Source organism: Hermetia illucens, chromosome 3, assembly GCF_905115235.1.
Source record: "Hermetia illucens chromosome 3, iHerIll2.2.curated.20191125, whole genome shotgun sequence".
NCBI classification, from domain to species: Eukaryota; Metazoa; Arthropoda; class Insecta; order Diptera; family Stratiomyidae; genus Hermetia; species Hermetia illucens.
The window spans coordinates 121767611-121794531 of NC_051851.1; the positions used below are offsets into that span (position 1 = coordinate 121767611).

General features: G+C 37.6%; 1 protein-coding gene across 6 annotated transcripts in view; it reads left to right on the top strand.

The window, feature by feature from the left end:
• The window catches only part of LOC119653263 (serine/threonine-protein kinase svkA), a 167921-nt gene extending 142295 nt beyond the window's left edge, over window positions 1-25626 (top strand). For 5 of the 6 annotated variants that reach the window (XM_038057875.1, XM_038057873.1, XM_038057872.1 and 2 more), the window contains exons 3-9: window positions 3823-3951; window positions 15825-16334; window positions 16401-16546; window positions 23411-23948; window positions 24039-24368; window positions 24427-24617; window positions 24699-25626. In XM_038057875.1, coding sequence (XP_037913803.1) covers window positions 3823-3951; window positions 15825-16334; window positions 16401-16546; window positions 23411-23948; window positions 24039-24368; window positions 24427-24617; window positions 24699-24711 — 1857 coding nt within the window. In that variant the 3' untranslated portion in view covers window positions 24712-25626. Of the gene's footprint in view, window positions 1-3822; window positions 3952-15824; window positions 16335-16400; window positions 16547-23410; window positions 23949-24038; window positions 24369-24426; window positions 24622-24698 lie in introns of all 6 variants that reach the window. The other variant, XM_038057871.1, reaches the window with a different exon arrangement.
• Window positions 25627-26921: the final 1295 nt, after the last annotated feature.

A 26921-nucleotide genomic window follows, 5' to 3' on the forward strand; every position in this document is an offset into this window, starting at 1 on the left:
ATATCCCTCTCCTAAGGCAACTTTTGGCCTAAAGTGACTCCCAAATATTTATTGCTAGATGGTTTTTTCATTTTCAAAATCATTTTTATTTAAAACAAATATTGAACAGTAATAATATAGATCGAGAAAAATGAATGAAATAACAATCTTATAATCTAACAAGAAAAAATGGAATAAATATTATGGCCACTGTAGGTACTCAAAGTTTTTGCTAATCAATGACAAACTAAAATTAATATAACAAAATACATTACATTTAAAAATAATATGTAAATTATCGTGAAATGGTCAAAAACCCGACAAAGTTATAATAGTTTTGTCTTGTTGACGAACAAAAAAATTAAGAGAAATTCCCTAACCTAATTCTGCACTTTACATATTAAAAAAAACTACTTCTGAAATTTAAATTTATTCTTAAGGCTAGTACAAAAATATATAAAATTTATTTATCTAGCTAATAAAATGAATGATATATGTATTTAACGTTATTCTTATATCTCACAATTTTTTTTTTCTTTTTTGTTGAGCGAAATGAACACAATACAATATAATAAAATAAATAATTGATAACGACCGGAGGTGAAAGCAACACCCGTATAATATTTATATTATTTACGTAGTCTCACCAAGAAACAAATGGCAGAACTGAGGGTGACCGCCGCTAACCGGCATCCCGCAGCCGCCAGTACCAGGATTTATTTTTTTCATCCCGCTTAATATCAATTGCTTTCGCTTTGGAGTATCTCCAGCCAAATCCCGGAGCCCCCACAATCAAGTTCGGAGGGTATTCTATCCTTTTGTCTCTGGCGATGTGTCGATTCTCGGCACAGCAGCAGCTGCATACATCACCTCATTAACTACATAATGCTCATAGTTTGACGAAGCAGTCCTATTAAGCCCCGTGCTTATTTTCTTCATTTGGCTAGCACTCAATCTAAGCCAGATAGGACACCCGTAGGTGAGCACCGGTCCAACCAAAGTAATCTTAACCTTCCAGCAAAGATGTGGAGCATAAAAGAGTCTTCGAAGAGACATGAATGCCTTGCGAGCGCTTTCTAGCGCGACTTTAACGTGTTTCTTAAATTGGAGACGCTCGTTAAGACGCACACCCAGGTATCTAACGCACTTCTACCCATCTTCCTTCTATCCTCGTTCGCGACAATGTGGAAATCTCTCCAATTCCTTCTCAAGTTCCTAGTGGCGTACGCCAAGGAATTTCGAAACAGAATCGTTTCACACTTTTGCGCATTGATTCTCATCCGCCAACTGTTCGTGAAGAACTTAATATCATTGAACATCTTTTGAAGTTCAACTTGCATCTCAGTTGAATGCTTCTCTTCTGCTCAGACGAATCCTTCCCTCTCTTTAAAATCGGAAACACTCGGGCTTTCTTCCACTGTCCTGGAAAATAGGAATTGTTTAATAAATTATTGAACAAACTTCAATAATTACGAATGGCAATGTCTGGTAAATGCCTGAGGACACCGTTGGGAATGCCATCCATACCGGATGATCTCTTATTGTTTACCTTTCTAAATATGGAAGTTAACTCTACACATGAGACAAAGTAATCAAGCAGATTATCACTCGGTATGAGATCAGCCTGGAACGCAGAGCTAAACTGGAGAACTGTGGTGCCGTTCAGGCTATATTTGAAATTGTGGACATCTCGTTCTGCAATTTCCGAAAGTCGCGTTGACTGTAAGTCCGTTCTGGGCTGATGCACCGATTTAAAATACTCCCCTATAAGTTCGAATTTCAGAGCATCATCCATCACTATTGGTTCTTCACTTCATTCAAGACCGTAACGCTTATACTACAGGACTATAGTATATTGAAGGACGCAATGTGATCATCATTGCCCTCATCTGTGATTAATACGCTTATTTGGCCCAGGTACTCATTCATAGTTGAGTCGAATAGTATTCGACACCCAGTCATGCCATCCAATGTCTGCCACCAGTTAGATTTGAACCATGACCTTCTACCACAACAACCTAGAGCTCTAATTACTGAGCCATCCGGACTAAGGCAGAAAGTGTAGTCCAAAATATGAGGGAAGATGTGAAACCGTTCGTGGTAGAAGTAAACTGCACTCCTTATTAATGAAGTTGCAAAAAAAAAATGCAAAATAGAATTCCCTCTTTTAATTCAAAGTCCTTAAAAGGGGTTTTCCCTAAAAAGGTAGTTTTCGACAACTCTTTTTAAAAAAGTTTTCCATTAGTTAATGGATGGAATATTTTGAAATTTGGAGAGTATATTTTTGGATAAATAATGTGTATTATGGTGAAATTTTGGAAAGAAAATATTCGACCCCCTGCAAACGATCGATCTCTAAAGCCTCCAAAAAAAGTTGCCCCACTACTGCAAAATAAAAAAGTTCATTCAACTAGAAGGTATTGTTTATACAATAACCCACAATTTAAAAAAAATTAAATTTAAAGAAATGACGAAGTTTAAAAAAAATTGAATTTTGCCAAAAAATTTAATGGTTTTTGCTATGGAAAATTTATATTTTTCATTCAATCAAAAAACTGGGATGTCATTGCATGGAGAAAAATGCACAAAATACGCTAAAAAATGTAAGTCGATTGGGGAATACGTTATCGAGTTAGAAATGCAGTAAATTTGAACAAGTCGGGAAAGCGGAAGCTGGACGCTTCAAGTATGAAAGGTTTTGTGTATTTCTCAGTACGTAGCATGTAATATATCCATATATTATGTGAGAGTATCCACTTTCGAGTGATATTGACATTCATAGTCTTCAATTTTCAAAGAAGTAACAACTTTGTCGTATTATAACTTTGTTAATAATAGTGCGATTTCCACCAACGTTGGTAGAATCATGCTCTACATTATAGCCTACATCACTGCGTGGTTCTAGGCTGAAGTTAAGGGAGGTTTTGCAACGAACTACTAAAAATTATAGTAATATTTTATTAACTTATTAACTTTATTTGAATAGATATCGGTATGGAGGGTATTTCGGAACCCAGGTACCATATAGTGGCAGCCTCATGAGTTTTTTCAGAGTTTTCGGTTGAGTAGTTTTAACACTCCAAACCTTTCCAACAAATGTCAAAACTAAGACCGGCTTTGAAAAGTACTAACCGAAACCCACATGACTATATTTGATGAAAAAAAAATTGTACACCCCCTTTTTGCATGTATGGGGAACCCCCCCCCCCTTAAATTCGACGTAATAGTATGTAACTCACTGTATGTGTGAGCGCTCACAGTTCCCACCTTTGTACCAAATTTGGTGTAGTTTTTTAAAAATCCAGATTAAAGATAAAAGTACTGATTTCATTGTTGTAAATCGATAAATAAAAATTCCTCACATTATTACCTACTCATACATATCTGTGTACTTGTTCCCTAATACTACACCTCAGGTAAATTATTTGAGATAAAATCTTCTAATGGTATAAACAATCAAAAAAAGTAAAAGAAAAAAATCGATTTTCCGACAATTTTCGCTAGGTTGCGCTTTTTAGGTTTTCCGTACACGTTCTTATTAAATATACTGTATATAAGGTAAATGATAGTAAACATATGTACACTGCAGCGTATCCGACACTTTGCACTTTTTCCGCTGTTTGTTTCTGTAATTAAAAAAATCCTCGAAACCTTTCATATCTGAAGCGCTGAACTTCCGAATTGCAACTTTAACAGGTCGAAGATGTGATGACTTAAAAAGTCCAAAAAGAAATCAAAGTTCTAGAAATTTAATTTTAGATCTAGGCTCAAGCAATATGATATATTCTATTCATAATTATCCACATTCTAAAAATACTAATATCCATTTCCATATTATTTCAGGTCGTAGCTATTAAAATCATCGATTTAGAGGAGGCTGAAGATGAAATTGAAGATATACAACAGGAAATTATGGTACTGTCACAGTGCGATTCATCCTATGTCACAAAATATTATGGATCCTATTTGAAAGTAAGTTTCATAGCATTTATGTATAGTAATCTGACATCTAACACAGATAGTATTCATACCGCTACCGTTCCCTGTGCCGGATGACCGACATGTTTTTCAATTTTCATGAGTGCATCCTTTCATTAGAGAGGATGTAGTGTCCCTAAAACGAGGAAATGAAGTTGTGTTTAATGGTGGCAGCATGAATGGCCGTTTATTTTTCTGTAAATGAAAGGAAAGCCTTTGAAAGTCCCAGTCATGCAATTCTTTTCGAAATTATGTATATTGCGGCCGTTTTTGTTTCCATTGTATTATTAAAAATAAAATAGAATGAAAAACGTATTTCCCTTTCTGAGTAATGAAACCGAAATGTTTAGCACTTAATTTTCACTTGTTTTTTATCCATATTTCATGAACTTGTTCGCAGTAAAATGTGCCCACACGTTTTCTCATAGATATTTTCAAAGCTGACACGCTATGTTTGAATTAATTAGAAGCATTGACGAAGTGAAAATGCCGAATCGATTCTGTTATCTTTTCTCTGACCTTCCACCATATAATAAACATCTAAGCAAAACATAAAATCGATATGAAAATGTCTCTCTCCAGCAGTCAGTCTAGAAAAGCATAACAGATAAACATTTGGTGAACATCGATATCTGGCTGTGTTTCGTATTGAAAACAGAATATGTTGCCAATGCTGAATCCATTAATAACGAATAACATCTTTTGAGAACAGTGTAGAGCCTAGAAGATACGGGATCTGCCAATATTCGCTGAAAGCGATGTCAGTACTGAGATGTGCTTCCCATGAAATCCGAAAGAAAGTATCGTATCGCTACGGTCTCAACTATCCCACTTTTTCCCTCTTAATAGGGAACTGGGAATGCCGAAAACTACCCTGATAACAACATTGGAATTTAGAAAACCGCTGCTTCCGATGTGTGAAAGGGATACCGTCGGTTTACATGATGAATACTCAATATCTTCCACTTGACTGCATTTTGCTTTTGATTTTCATTCACATTTTATTCGTACGAAAGGTAGCATGAAGTCATTTTGGCGAATATGTATATATGGGATCCTTGGGAAAGCTGTGCCGTAAAATGGACTTATGTACGCATATATCATTGCAAGGAGAAATATGTATTCCTTTTCCATGGCAGGTTACATAAATATAAAGGACCTTACTATCACATGGTAGGAGGTTTGTAGAAAGCAGAAATATCGATTCATGTTTTGGGGATATTTACGAAAATGGTTAGCAAACGGGCTTTGTTGCTTACGGATGCGTGAAAATTGTCGAGCTTCTAACTTTATTCAGCACTTGGAATGCTTGAAAGGATATTTCGATTTGGAATTGCATTGAAGTGTTTTTGTAATAAGTTTTCTAATCTTCCGAATTAGGGTGTATATACAGTAGGACTATAAGTTAATTTCGTTAAACGAAACTAGCCCTACAAAAGTTTTCAGGATGGAGTCTTCATCTCTTCCTCTTATACAGTAGTTGTGAGTCTACGGTTAAAGTTAAATGAACATGGGAACTGGAAATTATTACTTATCGACCCTTTAATTCTAAAATTGATTAACTTTTAAGTTGAAGTATCTTAAATAATCCAATTGTGAAAAAGGGGCAAAGAGGACAAAATCGCTTGAAATATTTCTTTGAATAGAAACTATCTTTGGAATTTATCCAGTATGTAAGCCAATGACTCTGGACGTTCTACTTGAGGTAAACATTGGACTGATGGTGTGATTCATGGATTGGAAAAGCAATGGAAAAATCTGGCTGGTAGAATTGTTGGAAAGCAAATTCAAAATTGATGCGGTATAAGATACAAATTTTGTAAGATTGGTCGTTGCATCATGTAAGTTATGTGAAGCGCAGCTATTGGCGATTTTTAATCGACTTGGGTGTTGTTATATTGCGACCATAGTGCTGCCAGCTTTGATAAAATTGGCTTGGCTAACCTTACGTCAGTGGCAAATTAATCCTAACGTAGTTGGCGGCATGTATTTGTTTCATAAAATACACTTTTTTGTACGTATAACAATACAGAATACGCTTTTTAACTGTCAGGGATGTGTGATGAATCCACAAAACTTTTGTACTGAGAAGAAAAATATATATATTTAAAAGATGTACACGTAAATATTCATTCATCAACTTTCAGTAAATACGAACATCCCGGTTTCGCGCCAAGGTCCACCAATTCGATATCCCTAAAAGTTGTCTGACGTCCTAACCGACGTCATCACTTCATCTCAAGCAGGGTCTGAAAAGGTGTGAAGACGATTCTTTTTCTACCATAGACGTTAGCCTTTTAACTTTAATATTAATTTCTTTGCAAACCACACTTTTAGGTACACCGGAACATAGACTGGGTTTTTACAATCAATACTCGATAGATTTAACCATTAGACTTTATTAAATAATTTGTGTGACTGTACTGTTTGCTCGTTAGAGGCAGAAGACACTCTCGCTTCATGTGTTTCTTTTCTGCCCCTAACTCATGGCACACTTTTGTCGCCGGTCCTCCACTCCCGTGGCGAGCTCCGCAAAGTGAATAGATCCGCGCCATCTATTCGTTCGCATTCGCAACATTCAAAATAAATTTCGAATGCTGCGAATCCTGCCGCGCCACAGCCTTATAGATTTTCCGGGCTCCACATCCATACGGATTAGGTGATCCGCCACTGCCTGTTGAGCTGGATTTCATCCATAAGCAGGCGGTCGTGATATCGCTCATAGATTTCATTATTATAGAGGCTACAGAATCGTCCACCCACACGGTTGTGATTTTCGCCCTAAATAGGAGACATTTTCAATGGTCTCAAAGTTGTAGTCTTCTATTTTTATTGTTCTCGTTTGACTAGTGCGATTGGATGTTGTTGATTTTTTCTTTTTTTCTGGTTTTTGGCGCTGATGTTGACTTCGTCTTGCCTTCATTAATGCGCAGATCTCTCTATAATTCCTGCACTGCGTGATCTCCTTTTTTATGAATGGGGCAGATAATGCCTCGTTGCCAGTGGTTAGTCATTAATTCGCTGCCCGACATCTTGAGCGTAAGTTTATAAACCGCTTTGTATAGTTGGTTGCCTCCATATTTAACCAATTCAGCTGTAATTCCCTCGGCTCCTGGCGAATTATGATTTTTGGGCCGATGAATTGCACGGACTGTTTCTTCTATACTTGGTGGTGGCAGTATTTGTCCGTCGTCTTCAGTTGGCGGGACCTCCAACTCGGCTTATATTTCTAAATTTGCCTCGCAAGCGCAGAGTGCATAATGGTTCGCTTATGTTTTAAAAGCCAATAACATTTTATGGCTGACTGAGAAACCTACTCCGAGCACATGGACTACTGGATGGCCGCTATAATATATTGTGTAGTGGCTCTTCTCCAGGAAACCGGTCTCACCCAACCCCCAGCCTGAAGGACCAGTTGGTGCAATTTGTCCCGTTTTTAGACGAGGGAGAATCGCTTTCATCATTCCCCGTCTGTAGCTTTTCGTTAAGAGCTCTCAGCGGTCACCACGTGGAGATGGAATATGTCCTGTCGTGCAACATTAGAAAGTTTGTGCGAGATGATATTTCCTTAGCGAATACTTATTTGGACGTTCGTGTAGATGCTACTTACTAAGAGTACTTCTTATCAGTGTTTTGATGAACCAATGGGTAGAGAATGGCGTTGATTTTCCCTGAACCAGTCTCTTTTCGTTATCGGCAAAGCCAAGATTTAGATGTATTTTGAACAATATTACAAAATCGATAAAATATTTCCTTGTTTGATCTTATGTTTGCGTGTCGTCTTCATCCAATATCGCTTGGAAATCGTCGTCATTAAAAGTTTTCCCTTCTGGAGCGCTTCTTATCCTCGGTGTCAAAATAGACACTTCTGAAGTGTTTAAATCAATGTTCGCTCCTCGAGCGAACGATGTGCTTCTGCTGCATTTTTTTTTTAAATTAAACCAGAAAAGCAAAAGCTCCCGCAAATGCCTTTTATTGGGCACAAAATTTGACATTTTTCAAACAATTTATTATAGACAGATGTCTAAGTAAATGTAATGCTACCTAAGACCTCTGCCTTCTTTAGTCTGTTTTGCCGGCCCATGGACTCCTGGTCTACTACTGATTTTTAAGCTTGCATAAGGATTAGTAAAGCAAAGAACCTTAATCTTCATTGATACCCCATATAGCTAGTGAAAAAAATTGCTCATTTTGCATATATGAAGAACGATATAACTTACTGCATGGGTTGCCGTTCACAGTTCTCACTTTCCTACCAAATTTGGTGTCAATCGGTACGACCGTTTCTTAGAGAGGTGCATGTGATAGACAGATGGTTAACCGATTTTAATAAGGTTTTGTTTTACACAAAACCTAAGGTAGTTCACGTCTCGATTAGTACTTTTCAAAGCCGGTATTAGTGTTGGCATTTGTTGCAAAGAGGAGTGTAAGGGTCCCTAAAGAGTGAATTACTTCCAGAACCCTTTCTCCGAAACTTCCCAACCCAAATATCTGAAAAGAAATATGGTTGCCAATGCATATGTTATCTAGACCTCAAAATACTCTTCATATCGATACCTGTTAAATAAAGTTAATGATATATTACCATATTTATTATTAGTAAATTTTACTATAAATTGCCTGGGAATCATCAACTTTTGTGGTAAGATAGAGTATATTATAGAGTATGTATGATACACTCAAGTTCGGTAGAAATGGCAGTGTTATTAACAAAGTTATAATGAAGGAATGATTGATCTGATAAACTAACTGCATATACATTACGAGCTAAGTAAAAGTGGGACAAATGACCATTTAAATATGCTTATATAAGTAAAACAAACCGACTTGTTTCAACCAGAGTTTGGAGCATGTTTGATGCAATCCTTCTACTCAATCAGTGGATGACTTTCATGTCAACCATAAATTTGGTGAAGAGTATTAGATATGATTACTTTGCTTTGAGCTTGCTCCGTTCAATCCCTCCACCATTAAGAATAAATTTTTTTTCATCAGAAATAAAACGAGATTTTGGGAATATTAAAAACCTCTTAATAGGCAATAATGAACAGGATAATTTCTAGATTAAGTATTGTAAAGTTATTTTAGATAAGTTATCTGCGAAAATTGTAAGCTACAGCTAAATCAAAACGTCAAATGATGCCAAGTTTAGAGCATTTAATTTCCGCTTCCTTATTGATTGTGACCAAAAAGGTTTAAAGCCAACATCTTTCTGATCGATGGCAAAGATTTTTTCCAATATCTGCCAAGTGTCTTCCGGTGCGTAATATATATACATATATAATCGAATTTTCATGTTTCATTTTAAGAAATCACAACTTAGGCCAAGATGAACGTGTATATACGCTTCAATATTTTCTTCAAATCGACTTTAGTTCTGTTTAGAATTTAAATAAACGTTAAATGCTTTTGAGGAAGTTCAATCCCAAACCACACTCTAATCCTGATTTGACTCATTTTCGGTAATGTAGCTTAACAAAGCAGTTGTTTATGCATTACAGTAAATTTTGTATTGCAAACAACAATGAATCAAACAAACTTTTTACTCAAACTAAAAACACCAAGTTAAGGTAATATCCAGGGTTTCAACTCGGAAGCTTATACCTTTGTTTTAAAATTATGACAAAACAGTCACTTCAAATACTTAGTTCTCTGCAAAACCCTTAAGAGTTTTCTGTACCAAGCAACAAATTCACCATCTCTGCCTGTCAATCCGTTTGGGTTCACCTGCAACGAATGTTTGTCGTGAAATGTGAGAAGTTTGCAGTATTATTCGTTTGAAGTGCAAAAGACTTGTCGACTTTGCGCTTTGCCATGGCACTCGTATATTTATGTGAATGCCTATCAAATATATACATAAAAGCTGCATGCATCCGACATCAGGTAACCTGTTTTTAGTTGGCATACTTTAGAAAGCTATCATAAAATGATGTAACACTTATGGAATCTTGTGTTCGCTGTTGATATTTACGTCTCCCAAACCCACATCCACCATCACTTCACTTCGCGTTCTTAAAACAATTTCGCATTTGTTAGTATGTGCTTGAAGCTAGTAGATTTCTATTCCTTATTAACCCTAGCATCCTAAAATAAAGAACGCATACTTTATACCAGTTTATAACCTATTACAAAACATCAAACACTTCATCCTGAAATTTATGTTATTGTGTCCTTTATCTTACTCCTTACAGACAGCTTGAAACTAGGTCTTGTAACAATATAAGTGTAGGACCTGAGTATAGAATTTCGCTTGTTCCATTGGTAACTCAAGAACTATCAGTTCTCAGGTTAAATTCTACATTCCATTGGCTAACTATCAATAAACGCCGATCTGAAATGTTGGCAAACTCATGAACTTTTACGGCCAAATAGTTGGAGTGTTAAAACGATATGTGCAGATATCTCACACGTTTCAGGAAAAAAATCTTTTCTTCATTAAAGTTATGGTTTCCCATATCAGTTTCGACTTTTCACAAGTTTTTGCGGAGCGCAGAGAAGATGACGATGAAATATGATTACTTTTTATGCTCTGGTTTTCGCTACCATTTCAAAAGATCTCATACGAAAAGATTGTACTTGTTAACCGTTTGCAACACTAATTATTCTAGTCCGCGGTAGCAGTGCGTTCCGTCTGGACAATTATAATTCATGTGGTTGAAACGTTTTTATATGTAATCGCGTAATGACTCTGATGGGATGGGTGTAGTTGAGAATGCAAAAGGTATGCTCTTTAGAATGTTTTTATTTTGCAATTCAAAGCAGGTGGATATCATCATGCAACCTACTTGACTTGGTAACATCAATCCACTAATGGTGATGTGGAGACTAAATTTGAATTTAACATTGGAATACTTACGGTTATGGAAATTTTTACCTAAATTTCTATTCAGAATTGGGTGAACTAGAATAGGGACACTCGCAACATGGGTTTCATATTTGTGCCTGGTATAGTGGCTATGAGTGGTCACAGTATGCCATGAGAACTAGTCCCAGAAATGATAAGTCGAATATTAAGATACTTACAAAATAATAAACATTGTTTAACACGTTTAATGCTGATATTAGTCTGGGTTTCCTTTGTGCCTGTTAATCGATATAGACAACCATCTCCTTCAGACCTTGAGAGAATGCAGCAAACTGGTTCGTTTCCAGTGTGTTTGAGGCGATGTTGACCATGTTGCGGGGAGTAAGGTGATAAATGAACATTCTAATCTCACAGAGTATCTTAAGTTGTTTATATATTTCACTTTGGGAAATTCCTTTGTCCAATTGCACCTCGCTAAACGCCACCCTCCTCAGAATCTGAAATTTCTTCACCCATGGATTGTTCTGGTGCGAAACCCAGACGACTAATACTGTATTGTAAATGTAGTGTTTGTTCATAATTAATTCTATGAAACTAAGTTGAAGCAAAAGGGAACCGGTTTGCCACAAGCTGCAGAGTCTACAAAAAGTTTTTCGGCATCCATTTGAGCTTTGTATTATATTTCACATTCAATTCCTGACATTGCCATTTCATTTTGCTTTACATCAATTATGTCTATTATAAACATTTTTATAAACAAGTCGGGAAACCGGAAGCTAGACGCTTCAGGTATGAAGGGTTTTGTGTATTTTTTTTTATAAATACATTTGAGTGTGCATTTGTCCCATTAGTACCTAACACGTAATATATGCATATATTATGTGAGAATATCCACTTTCGGGTGATATTGACATTCAAAATCTTGAATTTGCAACTAAGCCATAACTTTGACCTATTATAACTTTGTTAGTAATAATGTGATTCCCACCAAACTTGGTAGGATTATTCTCCCTTGCTGCAAAAAAATTGGTGCTAGGATGATCTTAACAGAGACTTTGCAGGCAAATACTAAAAATTATATTAATATACTATTTTTATTTTTATTTGAATATATATCGGTATGGAGGGTATTTTGGAGCCTAAGCACCATATAGTGGCATCCTCTTGATTTTTTCAGTTTTTTCGGTTGAGTGGTTGCTGAGAATGGATCCGTTAAAGAAATGGTCACTTTCGTCCCCCCGCATTCCCCACCTTTCCAGGGGCTAAGACCGGCTTCGGAAAGTACTAATCGAGTCCTTTGATTTGATACCCCACATGACTAGGTTTGGTGAAAAAAAATTACACCCTCCTTTTGCTTGGGGTCCTCACCTCTTAAATTTGACACAACAGGATGTAACACACTGTATGCATGAGCGTTCACAGTTTCCACCTTCCCACCAAATTTGGTGTCAATCGCTATAACTGTCTCCGAGAAAAATGCGTGTAACTGACAGACGGACAGGCAGACAGTAAACCGATTTTAATAAGGCTTTGTTTTACACAAAACCTCTTTTTAAGCTTTAAAATAGAACCCGAATTTTACCAGCTTCATCTTTTTCCTTTCCGTATAATTGCGAATGTTGCTAATGTTACCGAAACTACACCTTATCTGGGAATGATAGCTCACCATAAATCTTAGATCCTGAACTTTAGCTGCTAAGTAGTTTGGACAAAATTCATACCCATTGAGTTATTATTAATCTGTTTGATCTATTTAATGTATTCCAATCTAGTTCAATTGCTTTTAGTGACATGAGTGACCCATTTTCTTCGAAACTGAATATGTAATAACATTTAGTATATAGCAGACAAGCTTCTTCATTGCTTCTAGCAAGCTGGTAATTTAAATTATATAAATTTTAAGAATTGTGGTAGCAGAAATGAACCAATTTAGATTGAGTCAACAATTTAAAAATACTTTTCATCTTTTGCGGGACTAGGATCAGACACCTTGTTGTTCTTGGAACGCCGTGAAGCACCAACGCCTGTAAAGTATAATTCCAAAATAAAAACTATTGCCAAAACCATTTGAATGAAAAATTTTGAAAGATAATCGAAGTTTAATTCTGGTTTAATATGGTTTGCACTTATCGTGTCAACTACACCAGAACGCTATCGTTGATGGTTTGTTGAAATGTATTTCAATTGTTTGCATTCCACCTCCACTGTTCTGCACCATGTGCTTCTGCGACGACTTACCCGTCGACCACATTGAGATAGTGGATTCTTCTGGATAGCCTCGATATCCTTTCTTAAAATGTGATTGCCGCTGCCACTGGCACTTTCGCCTTCTGATCAACGTATCGATGGGTATCTGACCAGCGCACCGACGAAGTTTTTCGTTCAAAGTGTGTGTGGAATAGTCTCAGCTGAAATTGGTGTTGAGATAGCTGCATTTCCCGATTATGAACAAAAAAGCGAAAGCGTATCTATCGCTGTTAATGTGTCGAATGACATCAAGTTCGATGCCCGCCGTTCGGACATAAACAACGCTTCTTATATATATATATAAATTCAATGCTCTGCTTATTACTGCATATATGGAGAAGTCACCAATGACCGGTGACCAGTAATTATCTTGATTCCCACTCTGCTTGCATCTTTCCCCAAATCTAGACCCATTTGACCAGAGTCCATGATTCAGTGAGAGAGCAAGATGTCAAGTATTTGAATAAATATGTTATTGTTCACTGAAACCTTCCACTTCTTCTGGGTAAGGCAGCATGGAGGATGTCGCTGCGAATTCATAAGAAGTTTTGCCTCGATGCCATTGACATTGTGCTCAACCATCTGTCGCCATAATAAAAGCTATTAACGTCTGCGAAATTCCCTTCCTGCGTAGAACATTCCAAATACATTCCTTCTTCACGCTGCCCAAACTCTTCTCGAAATCGATGAAGAGAAGATGAAGTGGAGATCTAAACTTCGCATACTGTTCCAAAATGATCTGTAAAATATTGATATGGTCAGCGCTCTATCGACCAAGCCTTCTAAGTTTTCCTTAATACCTTACACGATTATTTTTGCGATGACTCCCTGTCACAGAACACCCTTCAAATTTCACAAGAGATGCTTCTTCCACATTTTTAGCTGATCGTCTCACTCAATGTGTCTGATTTAAACAACAAAAATGTGAAGGTTTTGCGTTTACTGTGCAACTATTTCAAGGGAAAACTTGCTTTGTACTGATGAAGGGGGTAAGTTCCTCCCGAAATATATATCTACACTGTAAAATAAAAATTGTAGTTTGGAATAAGCTACTGGTCTATCAATTTTTGAAAACTTGTTGTTTTTCTACCCTGACATTTATGCCTCTATATGCTTTGCAAATTTGTGGGAGTTACAGTTTTGATATGTTCATTTCCATGGTGATTTCTGCTTCTGCTTGGGTAAAGCGTCAATGCCTCTATTAAGAATCTGACGGTAAGAACTTAATGTTGGGCAATATAGGAAATTTGTCGCTATTATTATTCTGTTAAGGGAAAGTCGCACCGCGTCCTTAAAGAACTATGGTGCCCCTTTTATTGGTTATAGTGTAACTATTGATCATAGTATCTCAAGGAAGCCTATAACCGTCAGGAACTTTAGTATGTTCCCCACTTCCAGATCTTTCAACTTTGCATCTGGTATTAAGTGACCTCCCAGATGTGTCCTAATTTGCACAATTTTCGCTACTATCACTGGTAAGGCTTTATGGAACAGTCAGTTGGATTATCTTTCGGTATCTCCAATAATATCTGTTCCGTTTGAATAATTCGTTTCTTAATTTAAAGGTGCTTGGAGATTTTCATGTCTCTTCAGAAATCCTCATTGATTTCCTTTTCATTTTTTAAGAAATTATATATATTGCGTAGCCTATCTGCAAGCATCTGACAGAGAGAACTAACAAAATAAGAACAATTGCGTTCCACAGAAAGTTTATATTTGTCTGATTTACTATGTACAGGCAATCTATCAGTTTAAAGAGTGAATTTAGTCACTGTAGAGAATCCGTCGAGAACGGAATTCACGATTCTGTGTGCGAGAAATTTACAAAAATGGTGTTTTGGCGTCTGTATAAGGAAGAAATTTTTGCAGTCATCGTAGTTTGTATGAAGTTCCAAGAAACCAGTTAATAAATAAAATGAAAAAAAAAATCCATGATCTTCAAGAACAGTGCAGCCACCGCATTGCCTACATGCCAAGTTTAATATTAATTTATAGAAGCACAGGACCCTCCAGGTAAACCCCTGTGTAGACATGTTTCCACCACCTTAGTCATAATCTTCAGGATCTTAAGCAGCGAAGGGGATCTTACACTGCTTCAAACCGACAGAGGGGCAGAGAAATGCGGTAAAATGGCGAAGAACCATGAAAGAAGTGTGAACTAATCATAAAAACTCTGTAGAAACACCCGCGATGGCTCAAAACATTTTTTTATGAAAACCTTATGCTTCAACGAGAAGTAAAGCAACGGGAATATAAGTAAAATTAAAGTATGTGCTTTTGTTGAACCCGTATTACAAATTCTTTAGGTGAAAACATATTTGCCCCTTGTAGTAGTAGTCGTTTTTCAAGAGGAGCTCTATTCCGTCAAAGTACCATACATTTTAATGGTCTTTTGTTTCACAAGTCAGTTTTATTCGTAATTTGTTTGGGAAACTACTCATTTATTTTTTAAATCTATGAAAGTAAGGTCATTTATGCCAGTTTTAATCCCAGTTTCAGTATTACCCTTTAATATTGCAATTCTTGACACAAGATATTGAGTTGGTTGAGTGTCACCGTCACGATCTCGTTTTCTCGAGTTTCAATTGTTATCGTGATGGATGCTTGAGTTCGTCTTCTTGATTGTGCTAGAAAGAGATCCTAGAATTCCAATATTAATATCACCCTATAATAAGGACAATTTCAAATAAAAAGTGAATCAGGGTCTGATCGATATCTTATTTACCGATTTTGTCAATTTTTACTTTGCACTCATTACTGTATATATAGTGCTGAACATATAAAGTAACGAATAAAATTTTAATAAATTTTTCAGGGTACAAAACTATGGATTATAATGGAGTACCTGGGCGGTGGATCCGCCCTGGATTTAATGAAAGCTGGCTCATTCGAAGAAATGCATATTGCCATTATACTGCGTGAAGTTCTTAAAGGCCTGGACTATTTGCATTCAGAACGAAAACTACATCGAGATATAAAAGCCGCTAATGTTTTGCTGAGTGAAATGGGAGATGTTAAGTTAGCAGATTTCGGTGTGGCGGGTCAACTAACGAACACAACATCGAAACGAAACACATTTGTGGGGACACCGTTTTGGATGGCGCCTGAAGTTATAAAGCAATCCATGTACGATTCGAAAGCGGATATATGGTCATTAGGAATTACAGCTATTGAGTTGGCAAAAGGCGAACCACCAAATTCAGAATTGCATCCGATGCGAGTGTTATTCCTTATTCCGAAAAACAACCCACCACAGTTAACGGGGAATTATACGAAACCATTCAAAGATTTCGTTGAAGCGTGCCTGAATAAAGATCCCGAAAATGTAAGTAATTTACTTCGCTATTAGATTGGGGTGATTTTCAATATTCATATATTTGCATTTTTTTAGAGACCGACTGCGAAAGAATTACTTAAATTCCCGTTTATAAAGAAGGCAAAGAAGAACTCGTATCTAATTGACTTAATCGATAGATATAAGAAATGGAAGTCGCAGAAGGGCGAAGAAAGTGAAACGGAATCTGAAAATTCAGACTCGTAAGTACTAATACATTGAATAGTTTGAAGAGGAGAGAATGGGAAGAAAGACTTGTTCGACAATTTCCTAGCTAATTTCATGATTATAATATTAAATTGGGGATAATCCTGTAATTCTGGCCTGACAAAAACAGTAAAATTAGAATGGAGTAAGCATCGAATTAGATTTTATAACGAAAAGGGTGAAAAATTTCCTGGAATTAATTAATATGATTTCATCAATCTTGTCCATTCATGAACAGCAATGCTTCGTTATTTATTACGGTGGCCTTGGGTAATCTGACCCTCCATATTTCACATTCGTGATTGTTGTGAACGCATATTCTTGATATCTTTGATTAGTGTAGAAGACCCTTCGACAAATTTGATTCGTGTATAATAAAATTTTTTCGTTGCCTATTCGACACTAAATTACACCAATTTGGATACAAAGGATTAAGATTAAATTTCTCTTTATCATTTTGCAGAAAAATTCTTGTCTAAAAAGTTTTCAATGGTACACATATACATTTTTGTTAGTTAGAAAAATCTTAAGAATAAATTCTTTCACATCCTGTCGTTGTTCAATCACACGGTAATGGTTGGCAGAATTGGTTTTCCAATTATTTAATGGTCATCATATATCATTATATTTGCTATGTATTTAAAGTTGTTTAAATTAAATTTTGGAAGCGATGTTAAATGCTTCCTTAGAATGGTGATAAATTTTTCTCAGGGTTATGGTATTGGTCACATGCGAATGTAGGTGCACTGCTCCTACGGAAAACAAATTAGGTATTCCGTTTGTTAGAGTTTTTTAATACGGACAACACAATGTCTCCAACCTCTATTTAAACGCGAGAATTGTTTTCGAGTCGTTGTCTGAGTTAGACATAAACAAATTGTTGGGCGGTAAAGTATTTCTTACAGGGATCCAAAAGAATAGGCATAATTACTCCAACTGAGTTTATTAGTTATTGCAATATCTAACTTTAAATAAATAAAAAGCAGAACATCGGGGAAGAGCAGAGCCTTGTAGAGCTTTATTTATTACAAAGCGATTCGTTCATGATTTTTTTTTTCTACCAACACTCAGAACCATAAAATGTAATAGGGCGAAAGGCACCGCATTCAATTTTGGATTTAAGGCCTTCGTTGATACGTCGATCTCAAAGAATGCCTGTTGTCGAACCTCACTTATCAGATTTTACTGATGCGTGAAGCAATTTCATAACGCAGTTTACCGTTGGTTGCGAGCATTGACCCAAGATATTTAAATCGCTCAGTTCTAATCAGGTCGCTGCCACTGAAAGGGATAGTGTCTGTTTCATTGGGATTAATAATAATAATCGTTGGCGCAACAGTCCATATTGGATCAGGGCTTTGAAGTGTGTTAGAGCGCTTCATTCAAGACGGTAACGGTACACTACAGTACACTGTAGGAGGCAATGTGGACAGCATTGCGCTCGGCCGAGATTATTATACTGATTTGACTTAGGAACTCATTCACAGCTGAGTCGACTTTTATCCGACGTCAAATCACTGCCGCCAGCGAAATTTGAACCGTGACCTTCTGTACGACAGCCTTGTGCTCTAACCACACGGCTATCCGGACACGTTCATTGGGATTGGTAGTCAAAAATTGTTTTATTGATATTTAGTCTGAGACCGTGTTGCATAAGCCGATTATTCTATTTTTGAACAATTTGATTAAGATCAACTTTGCTAGGAGATGCTAAGAAAACATCATCTGCATAGAGCCAGAGTGTAGGGTGCAAGAACAAAGAGGATTGATGAGAAGGCGCTTCCTTCCTTTACTTTTTGAATCTAGGTAGAGCAATTTAACCCAGCGCATGAGTTCCTCTGGCGACGATCTCGCTTCTGAACGAGACAAAGGCTGAAGAAGAAGAAGACGAGTTCCTCTTGCACTAGATGTTGGGGCAGAGCATACTAGATGAAGTTATGTGACACGGCCAAATGTTTTCTATATATCCAGAAATGAAATTTAGAGGGCGATGCTTTTAGCGGTGTTTCTAAATGAATAATCTCGTAGTAGTTCCACATGTCTCGACAAACCCGAGCGATTCACATTTATTGGAATGATGACCCGAATACGCTTGTTTCGAATGTGTTCATAAATTTTCATAGTATGGAACAGGAATCGGATCGGACGGTAATTTGATGATTCTGTCTTCAATCTTTTACTCTCCATTTACTGGAAAAAATCCACAAGTTGTTGAATTCTGCTGTTGAATCTGTAAGCATACAATTTTTTGTGATCGAAGTGTTCTGAAAGCATTCTATCAGACTAGGGGATGGGCTTAGAGATCTGCCATTTGAAGACTTACGTATTGACTGTTATAATCAACATTTATTGCGCTTGGTAGTTACATACACTGAAACGCTTCGAATGGTATGTTTTATTGAAAATTTTTGAATATCGTCTCCAAAATACAATATTTTGGAGTTTATACATTAACAATCGAATGACTTCTATTTTTTGACATTTACATAATAACTTCAAAATTAATGGTTTTCTTGCGAGGCAGCCTGCTTTTATATTCTACTCTAATCAATTAAATATTGCCAGTTAATCTCGGAATTAACAGATATCATAAACGTAACGCGGTTTTTGAGGAAAGATATCACAATCCATTGAACTCCCCCATCTCTTGCGGACAAAGCAGCGAACGTCACAGATAACAGTAAGAAATAATATGCATGACATAATTCAACTCTGACGGAGTTTGATAATAGCTATTACGTTTTTTCGAATATCCTTCCTGCGTAGAGCACAACAGATACAGATACTGTTCACGCTGTTGAAAGCTTTCTCGAAAACTATGAAGAGCAGGTGCAACGAGGATTTGAACCCCGCGTACTGTGCAAAAATGACCCGTAAAGTTTTAATGTAGTCAATCAGGAGGATCCGGAGCTCTCTTTCGATCAAGCTTCCGAGACGTTTTTTAATGCGTTCCAGGATTATTTAAACTATTATTTTTGCGACGGCTGGGAGCACGCAGATACCGTTCCAATAATCATACTTAAAACGGGTGCCCTTCTTTGGAATCTTAATGATCATCTTCTTCTTCTACTCTCTGGGATTCCCAAAATCCGTACGAGTGGAAGTAACAGATCTGAAGTAACTGCAGGTGCAGCGATAAATATATCTGCGGGGAGAGCGGCAAGCCCAGCGGCTTTACTCCGTTTGAATGCATTGATAGCTGACCGTATCCGCACGTTATGGTGACTAGCCATTTCATTTATAAGAGAGGAACTTCGCCGGATGCCACACGGTTGAAAATCGCGCTGAAATGTTTTTTCCACCTCTTCACTGCATCGTGGATGAGAAGTCGTTAACGTCCTTCACAGGATCATCGAAAGATTTGCAACCACGTGCAAGTTCTTTCGTGATGCGATATAAACTTCTGACATCATTGTGTTTTGCAGCATCTTCTGCTTTTCTGACCAGCACAATAATAAATTCCCTTTTGCCACTCACACACGTCCCGGAATTTCGTTCGGTAGCGGAGTTCAATCGCACTATGGCCTCCACCATTCACAACGGTCAATAGAGCCTTCAACCCCTTCCGTTCATTGATCCGTTTCCACGATGCCGCAATCAGCCAGATCTTATGACGCCACTTCAGGATGTGGCATGTAGAGGGCAACCCGAGTTTTACCCTCAGTAACAACGGATTGGCGAAAATCATCGCCTTTAAGTTTGAGACGCTCCAAAAACTCCTAAGGGGCTCTTCACTCGATTCCATCTGTATTATTCTATCATCGTTTTTAAATTCGCGAAACCGTTTGTGGGATTCATTACTTCATCATAAACAATTTAAACTAACATAAGGTGCCATTTTCATCCTCAGGATGTGTAGATATATATATAATATATTCTCTTTTCCACCAAGCAGAAAAGACCAACAATAGGAACTGAAAATCAACCCCAAATCATAACTGATCCGCCTTTATCCTTTATGATCTTAATGATATATGTACTTCTGGTCGAACGGTTTATCTTTACCTTATCGTTGAACCAAAGCAGGTTTTTTTCCAATTTGCGAATAGAATGTGGGGAATTTCAGCTTTCATTTTACCTTCTTTTTGCTCAAAAGGGTAGTTTACTCACGGCTTTTTCAGCTAACTCCATTTCTTAACGACGGCACTGAGTGGTACGACTTATAACTAAGGCACTGGGTTCTATTTTCAAGTCAGATGATATTTTAAATGGATTGTTTTTGGATGCGCGCCCTTGTGTTGACTTGGAAGTCTTGTGAATTGCTTTAAAAACCCTGTGTCTGGAATACTCTATATCTTCTATTCGTTTTATATTTTTCCCCTCCTTTGTCGCGGTTTGGTTTCCAAAATCATCTTATTAACAACAGATGAGGGGCCAACTTCCTACCGTCACATATTCCAAAGTAGTCGAAAATGAAATGAGCGTGGTACTTTATAGTCCGTTTCAAGCCGCATCGAATGGTATAAAAACTTTACTCCGTACGGCTCTCATGCAGGGTGAAATTGGCCTTCAGAGTTCATTTTAGAACCAGTAGTCGCATGTTCTTGAGAATCAGTGGTTCGCGTTTCCTGAAAAAAGATGTACATATGGAGAACGTAACAGTACTGAGAATAGTATTGCCGCTTCCCATACACATTCCTGAAGTTTGCTGGCCACGCACAATAGCAATCGACACGGTGGAGTGTAGAAATGGGTAGGTGATATATGCAATGTTACAAAAGTGATATCACATTAGCATCATCGAGCGCAATCCAAACATTACAACATCACCTAACATTGTCGCATTAATAAGCATCATCGCATTACAAAAGTGATGTTTTAATATAACGTTACCTAACATTAAATCTCTTCCTAGTTCAAGTCAGCACAACTGCGGTGGCAGTTATCGATGCCCACGCCGTTTTTTCTTCTTCTCTTGCATGAAAGGTTCATTCATTATTCATTGATACTTATTTGGCACTGTCGTATACTTTACGTTATGAATGCAATAAATGCAGGCCAAATTATTCTAGTGTGTCCGGATAGCTGAGTGGTTAGAGCGCAAGGCTGTCGTATTGAAGGTCGCGGTTCAAATCTCATTGGTAGCAGTGGAATTTGTATCGTGATTTAACGTCGGATACCAGTCGACTCAGCTGTGAATGACTACCTGAGTCAAATCAGGGTAATAATGTCGGGCGAGCGCAATGCTGACCACATTATCTCCTATAGGGTACTGTAATCCTATAATGTATCGTTACGGTCTTGAATGAAATGCTCTAACACACTTCAAGGCCCTGATCCAATAGGGATCGTTACGCCAACGGTTATTATTATTAAATTATTCTAGTACAGTAGAATTTCGATAAATCGAATGGTCAAGGGACTGACAATTTTTTTACGAAATATCGGGATTATCGATTATCGAGGGTGCAAAATGAAGAAAATTAACTCTGGGGATTGGAACCGCATTACTCCACACTCCAACTTTTCTGAAAGCAGTAGTCAAGCTATGCAATGATATTTTTTTCGCTGGTGAACATTGGATTTTTCAACAAGATTCTGCGCCGGCGCATAACTCGAATCGTTGTCAACAATGGCTTACGGACAATGTTCCAGCATTTATCCGTGCTAGAGAGTCGACATCGGGAAGGCTCGACTTAACCCGCTGGTCTACGAATTATGGGACATTTTGGAGCGAAACGCATGCCGAATGCGCCATCCAAATCTCGAGTCTGTCAGAAGTATCGTGGCAGAAGCCGTTAAAGACTGCGTACGTACATCGCTAAATTGCCTGAGCGTTTACGGTTCTCTATCAGTAAGGAAGCTCTTACTGTACAAGACTATGATCTTGCCACCCTTATGCATTCCTCGGCAACCTGGGTTCTTAGCAAGAAAAATTGCGAACTTTCTTGGCCTCGATCGACAGAAGAATCCTCCGAAGAATTTTTGGCCCCCTACATGAGGATGGATTTCGTAGCTGATATAACGACGAAATCTATGAGCGATACCACGACTGTCTGGTTGTCGATAAAATCCGGCTCAACAGGTAGCGGTGGGCGGGTCACCTAATCCGTAGGGATGAGGGTGATCCAGCCCAGAAAGTCTATAAGGGCAATATGTATGGTAGAAAAAGGAAACGAGGCAGACCCTGCCTGAGATGAAATGATGGCGTAGGTCAGAACGCCAGACGGCTTTTACGGATATCGAATTGGTGGACCTCGTCGCAAAACCGGGATGTCTGGAGTTCCTTATTAAGGCAGGCCTAGACCGATATCGGTTGTTGCGACGTTGATGATGATGATCAGTAAAGAAGGCGTGTATATGTTTTATAGAATACTTTTCCTAATTTTACATGAGTTGAATATCTTGCCACCAGGCAGGCGGTTCCAATATCGCTCGTGGCAGAGGAATTTGTATCGTGGCTGGATGTCGGATATCAGTCGAGTGAGTCAAATCTGGGCGATAATCTCGGGCAAACGCAATGCTGACCACATTGCTTCCTACATTGTACTGTAGTTTACGGTTACAGTCTTGATTGAAACGCTCTAATCCGTTTCAAAGCTCTGATCCAAACGTATTTTCTATTCTAGTGTGTAGAGCTCCTCTAAAATTCCAAGTCCCTCATACACGGCGGTGATTGTGTAAATAAGCGCAGCATCTGTACCGTAAAATCACATTAATCACAGTCCGAATATGAATTGGTAGTAGTTGGAAGTATTCGGCTGATTTTTCGTAAATAACTTGAATATTAGCCAATCAATGTGAACTGTTTAAGAATTGCATTTTTGCAAAATATTTCAAACTATTCTAATTGCGTCGAATTGGGATTTCTTGCCATTTCATTGAGAAATACATTAATTACCTATCAATTTCCATTACAGTGAAGAATCTAAGCCTGATAGCGACATGGACGAACCATGGATTATGACCGTCAAGGGTATGCATTATAACAACTTTACAAATAATAAGCCCACGGCAGCTAGTGTCCTTGATCATGAGACATTTGGATCACCGAATAAATTACATCATAATGGTTCGAATGTAATTTCGTCGGCGGCTGGACAAACCACAATGGCATCGTCACCACCAGGCGGACAACAGCCAGGTCGTGACACAAACTTAAATCACTACAAGATGACGACAACAACAACCGCCGGAAGTACAGCTCAACAACAATCCAGTACACAACACCAACAACAGCAGCAACAAAGCCCAACACAGCCTGCGGTTAAACAACAACAAGACTTGTCACCAACAAGCCTTGCAATGGACAATGCAAGTAGGAAAGATCATATATTGCGGGACAAGGAGAAAGACCGAGAACGCGATAAGGATATTATGGATAGGCAAATGCAACGCGAAATCGAATGGGAGCGAGAGAAAGAACAGCGAGAACAAGACAAAAGGTCATCCAAAGATGTAAGTGAAGACTTTTAATTAATTACGATATAAGTGTATTTTCTTGCGGTGTTCGAACTTTCGCTTCTCAACATGTCTTTCTTATTGCAGATTACGCAATTGGATCATAGAGGCGGCGAAGTACTGGACGATCGGCAAACTTCGAGCTTAAGACGTAGTAGAGATAGTTTAACAAATATAACGTCATCGTCATCTTCGTCATCGATAGCGACATCATCGTCGCCATCGTCGCCAACCACAAATAATAGCCATAATGGAAATAATGGGAATAATGGATGCGTTACATCACAGCATAGTGGAAGCAGTATTACAGCGCTAATAACGAACCAATCGACAACGCAAAATGCGAAGAATGGTAGTCGTTTGGTTCAAACAAATAGTCCGTGCCTCAATAATTTTATTTTTCCACTTTTGTCAGAGGTAGACAAGATATTTGAATGGAAGTAGTAAATGTTGCTAATTCTCTCGTTTCTTGCAGCTTCAAAGGAAGTACCATTACGCTAGTAAAAATCCAAACTCATTAGACATGATGGATTTGAAATCGGCTTTCGAATTGGCTGAACGAAGCAGCCCTGGCGTTAGCGATTTACTCGTCAAAGAAATCATTCATAAATTGGTTCCTGGATTTTCGGAAACGCGAATCAATACGCTTATGGATAAAGTAATGCGGTAGGTCAGTCCCTAATTCATTGTTTCGCCCTTAGGCAAACATTCAAGCAACTAACCCGTTTGAATGCGTTCTTTCCACAGAAATAAGAAGTGAGTAGGCGGTCCGAGAAGATCTGTAGATTCAACGACTGTCCCGTTTGTTGTAATATTTAAAATTGAATTAACTTTTTAATTTTTATTAAAAAAAATATTAAAAACTAAATTATTAAAAAAGAAATAAAAAAAAACAGAAAAATGTTAAATGTTGAGTTTTTATATAGATGCTAGTGATTCAAAAGAGAAATTACAATTCCAAAAACAATATGCAAAGAAAATTATGTAAAATATGCGCGAGGCCGTTGAGAAGCAACTAATGGAAAATCAAATTGTTTCACCCTAGACAAATAAATTAAACATTGAAAACAGACAAATAATAAAACACTCGTTTAACTGTTTACCTAGAAGTACTTCAAATCAAAAGCAAGCAAGAACGCAAGTGAGGAAATAGTAAAAGTAATTCTGTCCTACTCTTTTCTTCTCAAATTAATTTCTATGTTACTGTGAAATAGTTGTAATCTTCAATAGAGAAATAACAGTAGACGACTCTTAATAACCAAGCTGTGAGAATTGTTTTGTGTTAATTTAAAAAAAAAACAAAGAGAACAGTATGAGGAAATCAATCAATCAATCAAACAAACTACAGAGCCGCGAAAGTGTTTATTATTTAAATGCAAGAGAAAGAAATCACGTTATTGAATTTGCATGAAACACACGTGCGATTATAAAGAGTGTGTTCAAGGAAGAAAAGTGTATCTGTCGGAAACGACGATTTGTAGTGAATTATATATAAATAATGATATATATTTAATGATGAAGACAAACAGAAATAAATGCAAAAAATATATATAAATCGAAGGAAAACAAATTGTGTATGATATCCATATTAGGTCTTATTGAAAATTGAAGTAGTTTTGTGTGGAGAAATGAAAGAAATGGAGAAAATGGATTAAAATCATTGTTGAAATTGAAATATTTTTCTTTTTAATTTACTTTGGAATAGTGCTGAGTGTCCTAGTTGGAGCCAACTTAATTAAACGTAGTTGACGTCTTATGGCATTTAGGGGACAGGTTCCTGGTTTACGCCAAGGACAGGTTTTCTCTCTTTGCAACGTGAGTGACTTTGAAGAGCATTTGGATATGTATTTTACTTGAAGATGGCTTGACCTATCAAAAAGTGTGCCCATAGCATTTTCTACTCATAACCAAGACTGTGTTCCGTTGACGACAATGTGAAGACTTTTATCTGGTATTTGAATCATCTCATCAAATTCAAATTTTTGACCACTTCGCATTGGCTGTTATTGATTTAGGGTACTTCGTTATTTCAACCCTCTTGGCGATATGGTCATTGCCTTCTATTTCTTTAGGATATGAAGTCATTATTATAATCGGGATATTACAGCAAAATTTCTAAGGGAAAAACGAGAACGAAAAAATACACCCGCCGAACCAAAGCGGAACCAGAATTAAATATCATTACTTCTTTAATATTCGGCTAAAACCTCGATAAAAATGACTACACATGCCATCCCAAGTACCACTTAATATCCTCATTGGGTATTTAATTGATTGAGCCATCGCCTTAAAGCATTTCATCATCATCAACGGCGCAACAATCGATACCCGGTCTAGACTCCGGACATCCCGGTTTTGCGCCGGAGTCCACCAATTCGATATCCCTAAAAGCTATGTCCTCACCTAAGCCATCACTTCATCTCAGACAGGATCTGAATAGTCTTCTTTTTCTACCATAAATATTGCCCTTATAGACTTTCCCTCATAGACTTCGTCGTTATGTGGGCTACGGTATCGTCCCTCTTCATGTAAGGGGGCCGAAAATTCTTCGGAGGATTCTTCTCTCGAACGCGGCCAAGAGTTCGCAATTTTTCTTGCTAAGAACCGAAGTCTACAAAGAATACATGAGGAGCAGCAAGGTCATTGTCTTTTATAGTAAGAGCTTTGGCCCTATGGTGAGACGTTTTAAGCGGAACAGTTTTTGTAAGCTGAAATAGGCTCTGTTGGTTGCCAACAACCGTGCGCGGATTTCATCGCCATAGCTGTTATCGGTTGCGATTAGCGACCCTAGGTAGGAGAAATTATCAACAATCTCAAAGTTGTAGTCTCCTATCTTTATTCTTCCCGTTTGACTAGTGCGGTTTGATGTTGTTGATTGGTTGGTTTTCGGTCCTGACGTTCCCACCATATATTTTGTCTTGCCTTCATTGATGTACAGCCAAAGACCTCGCGTCGCCTGCTCGATCTGGA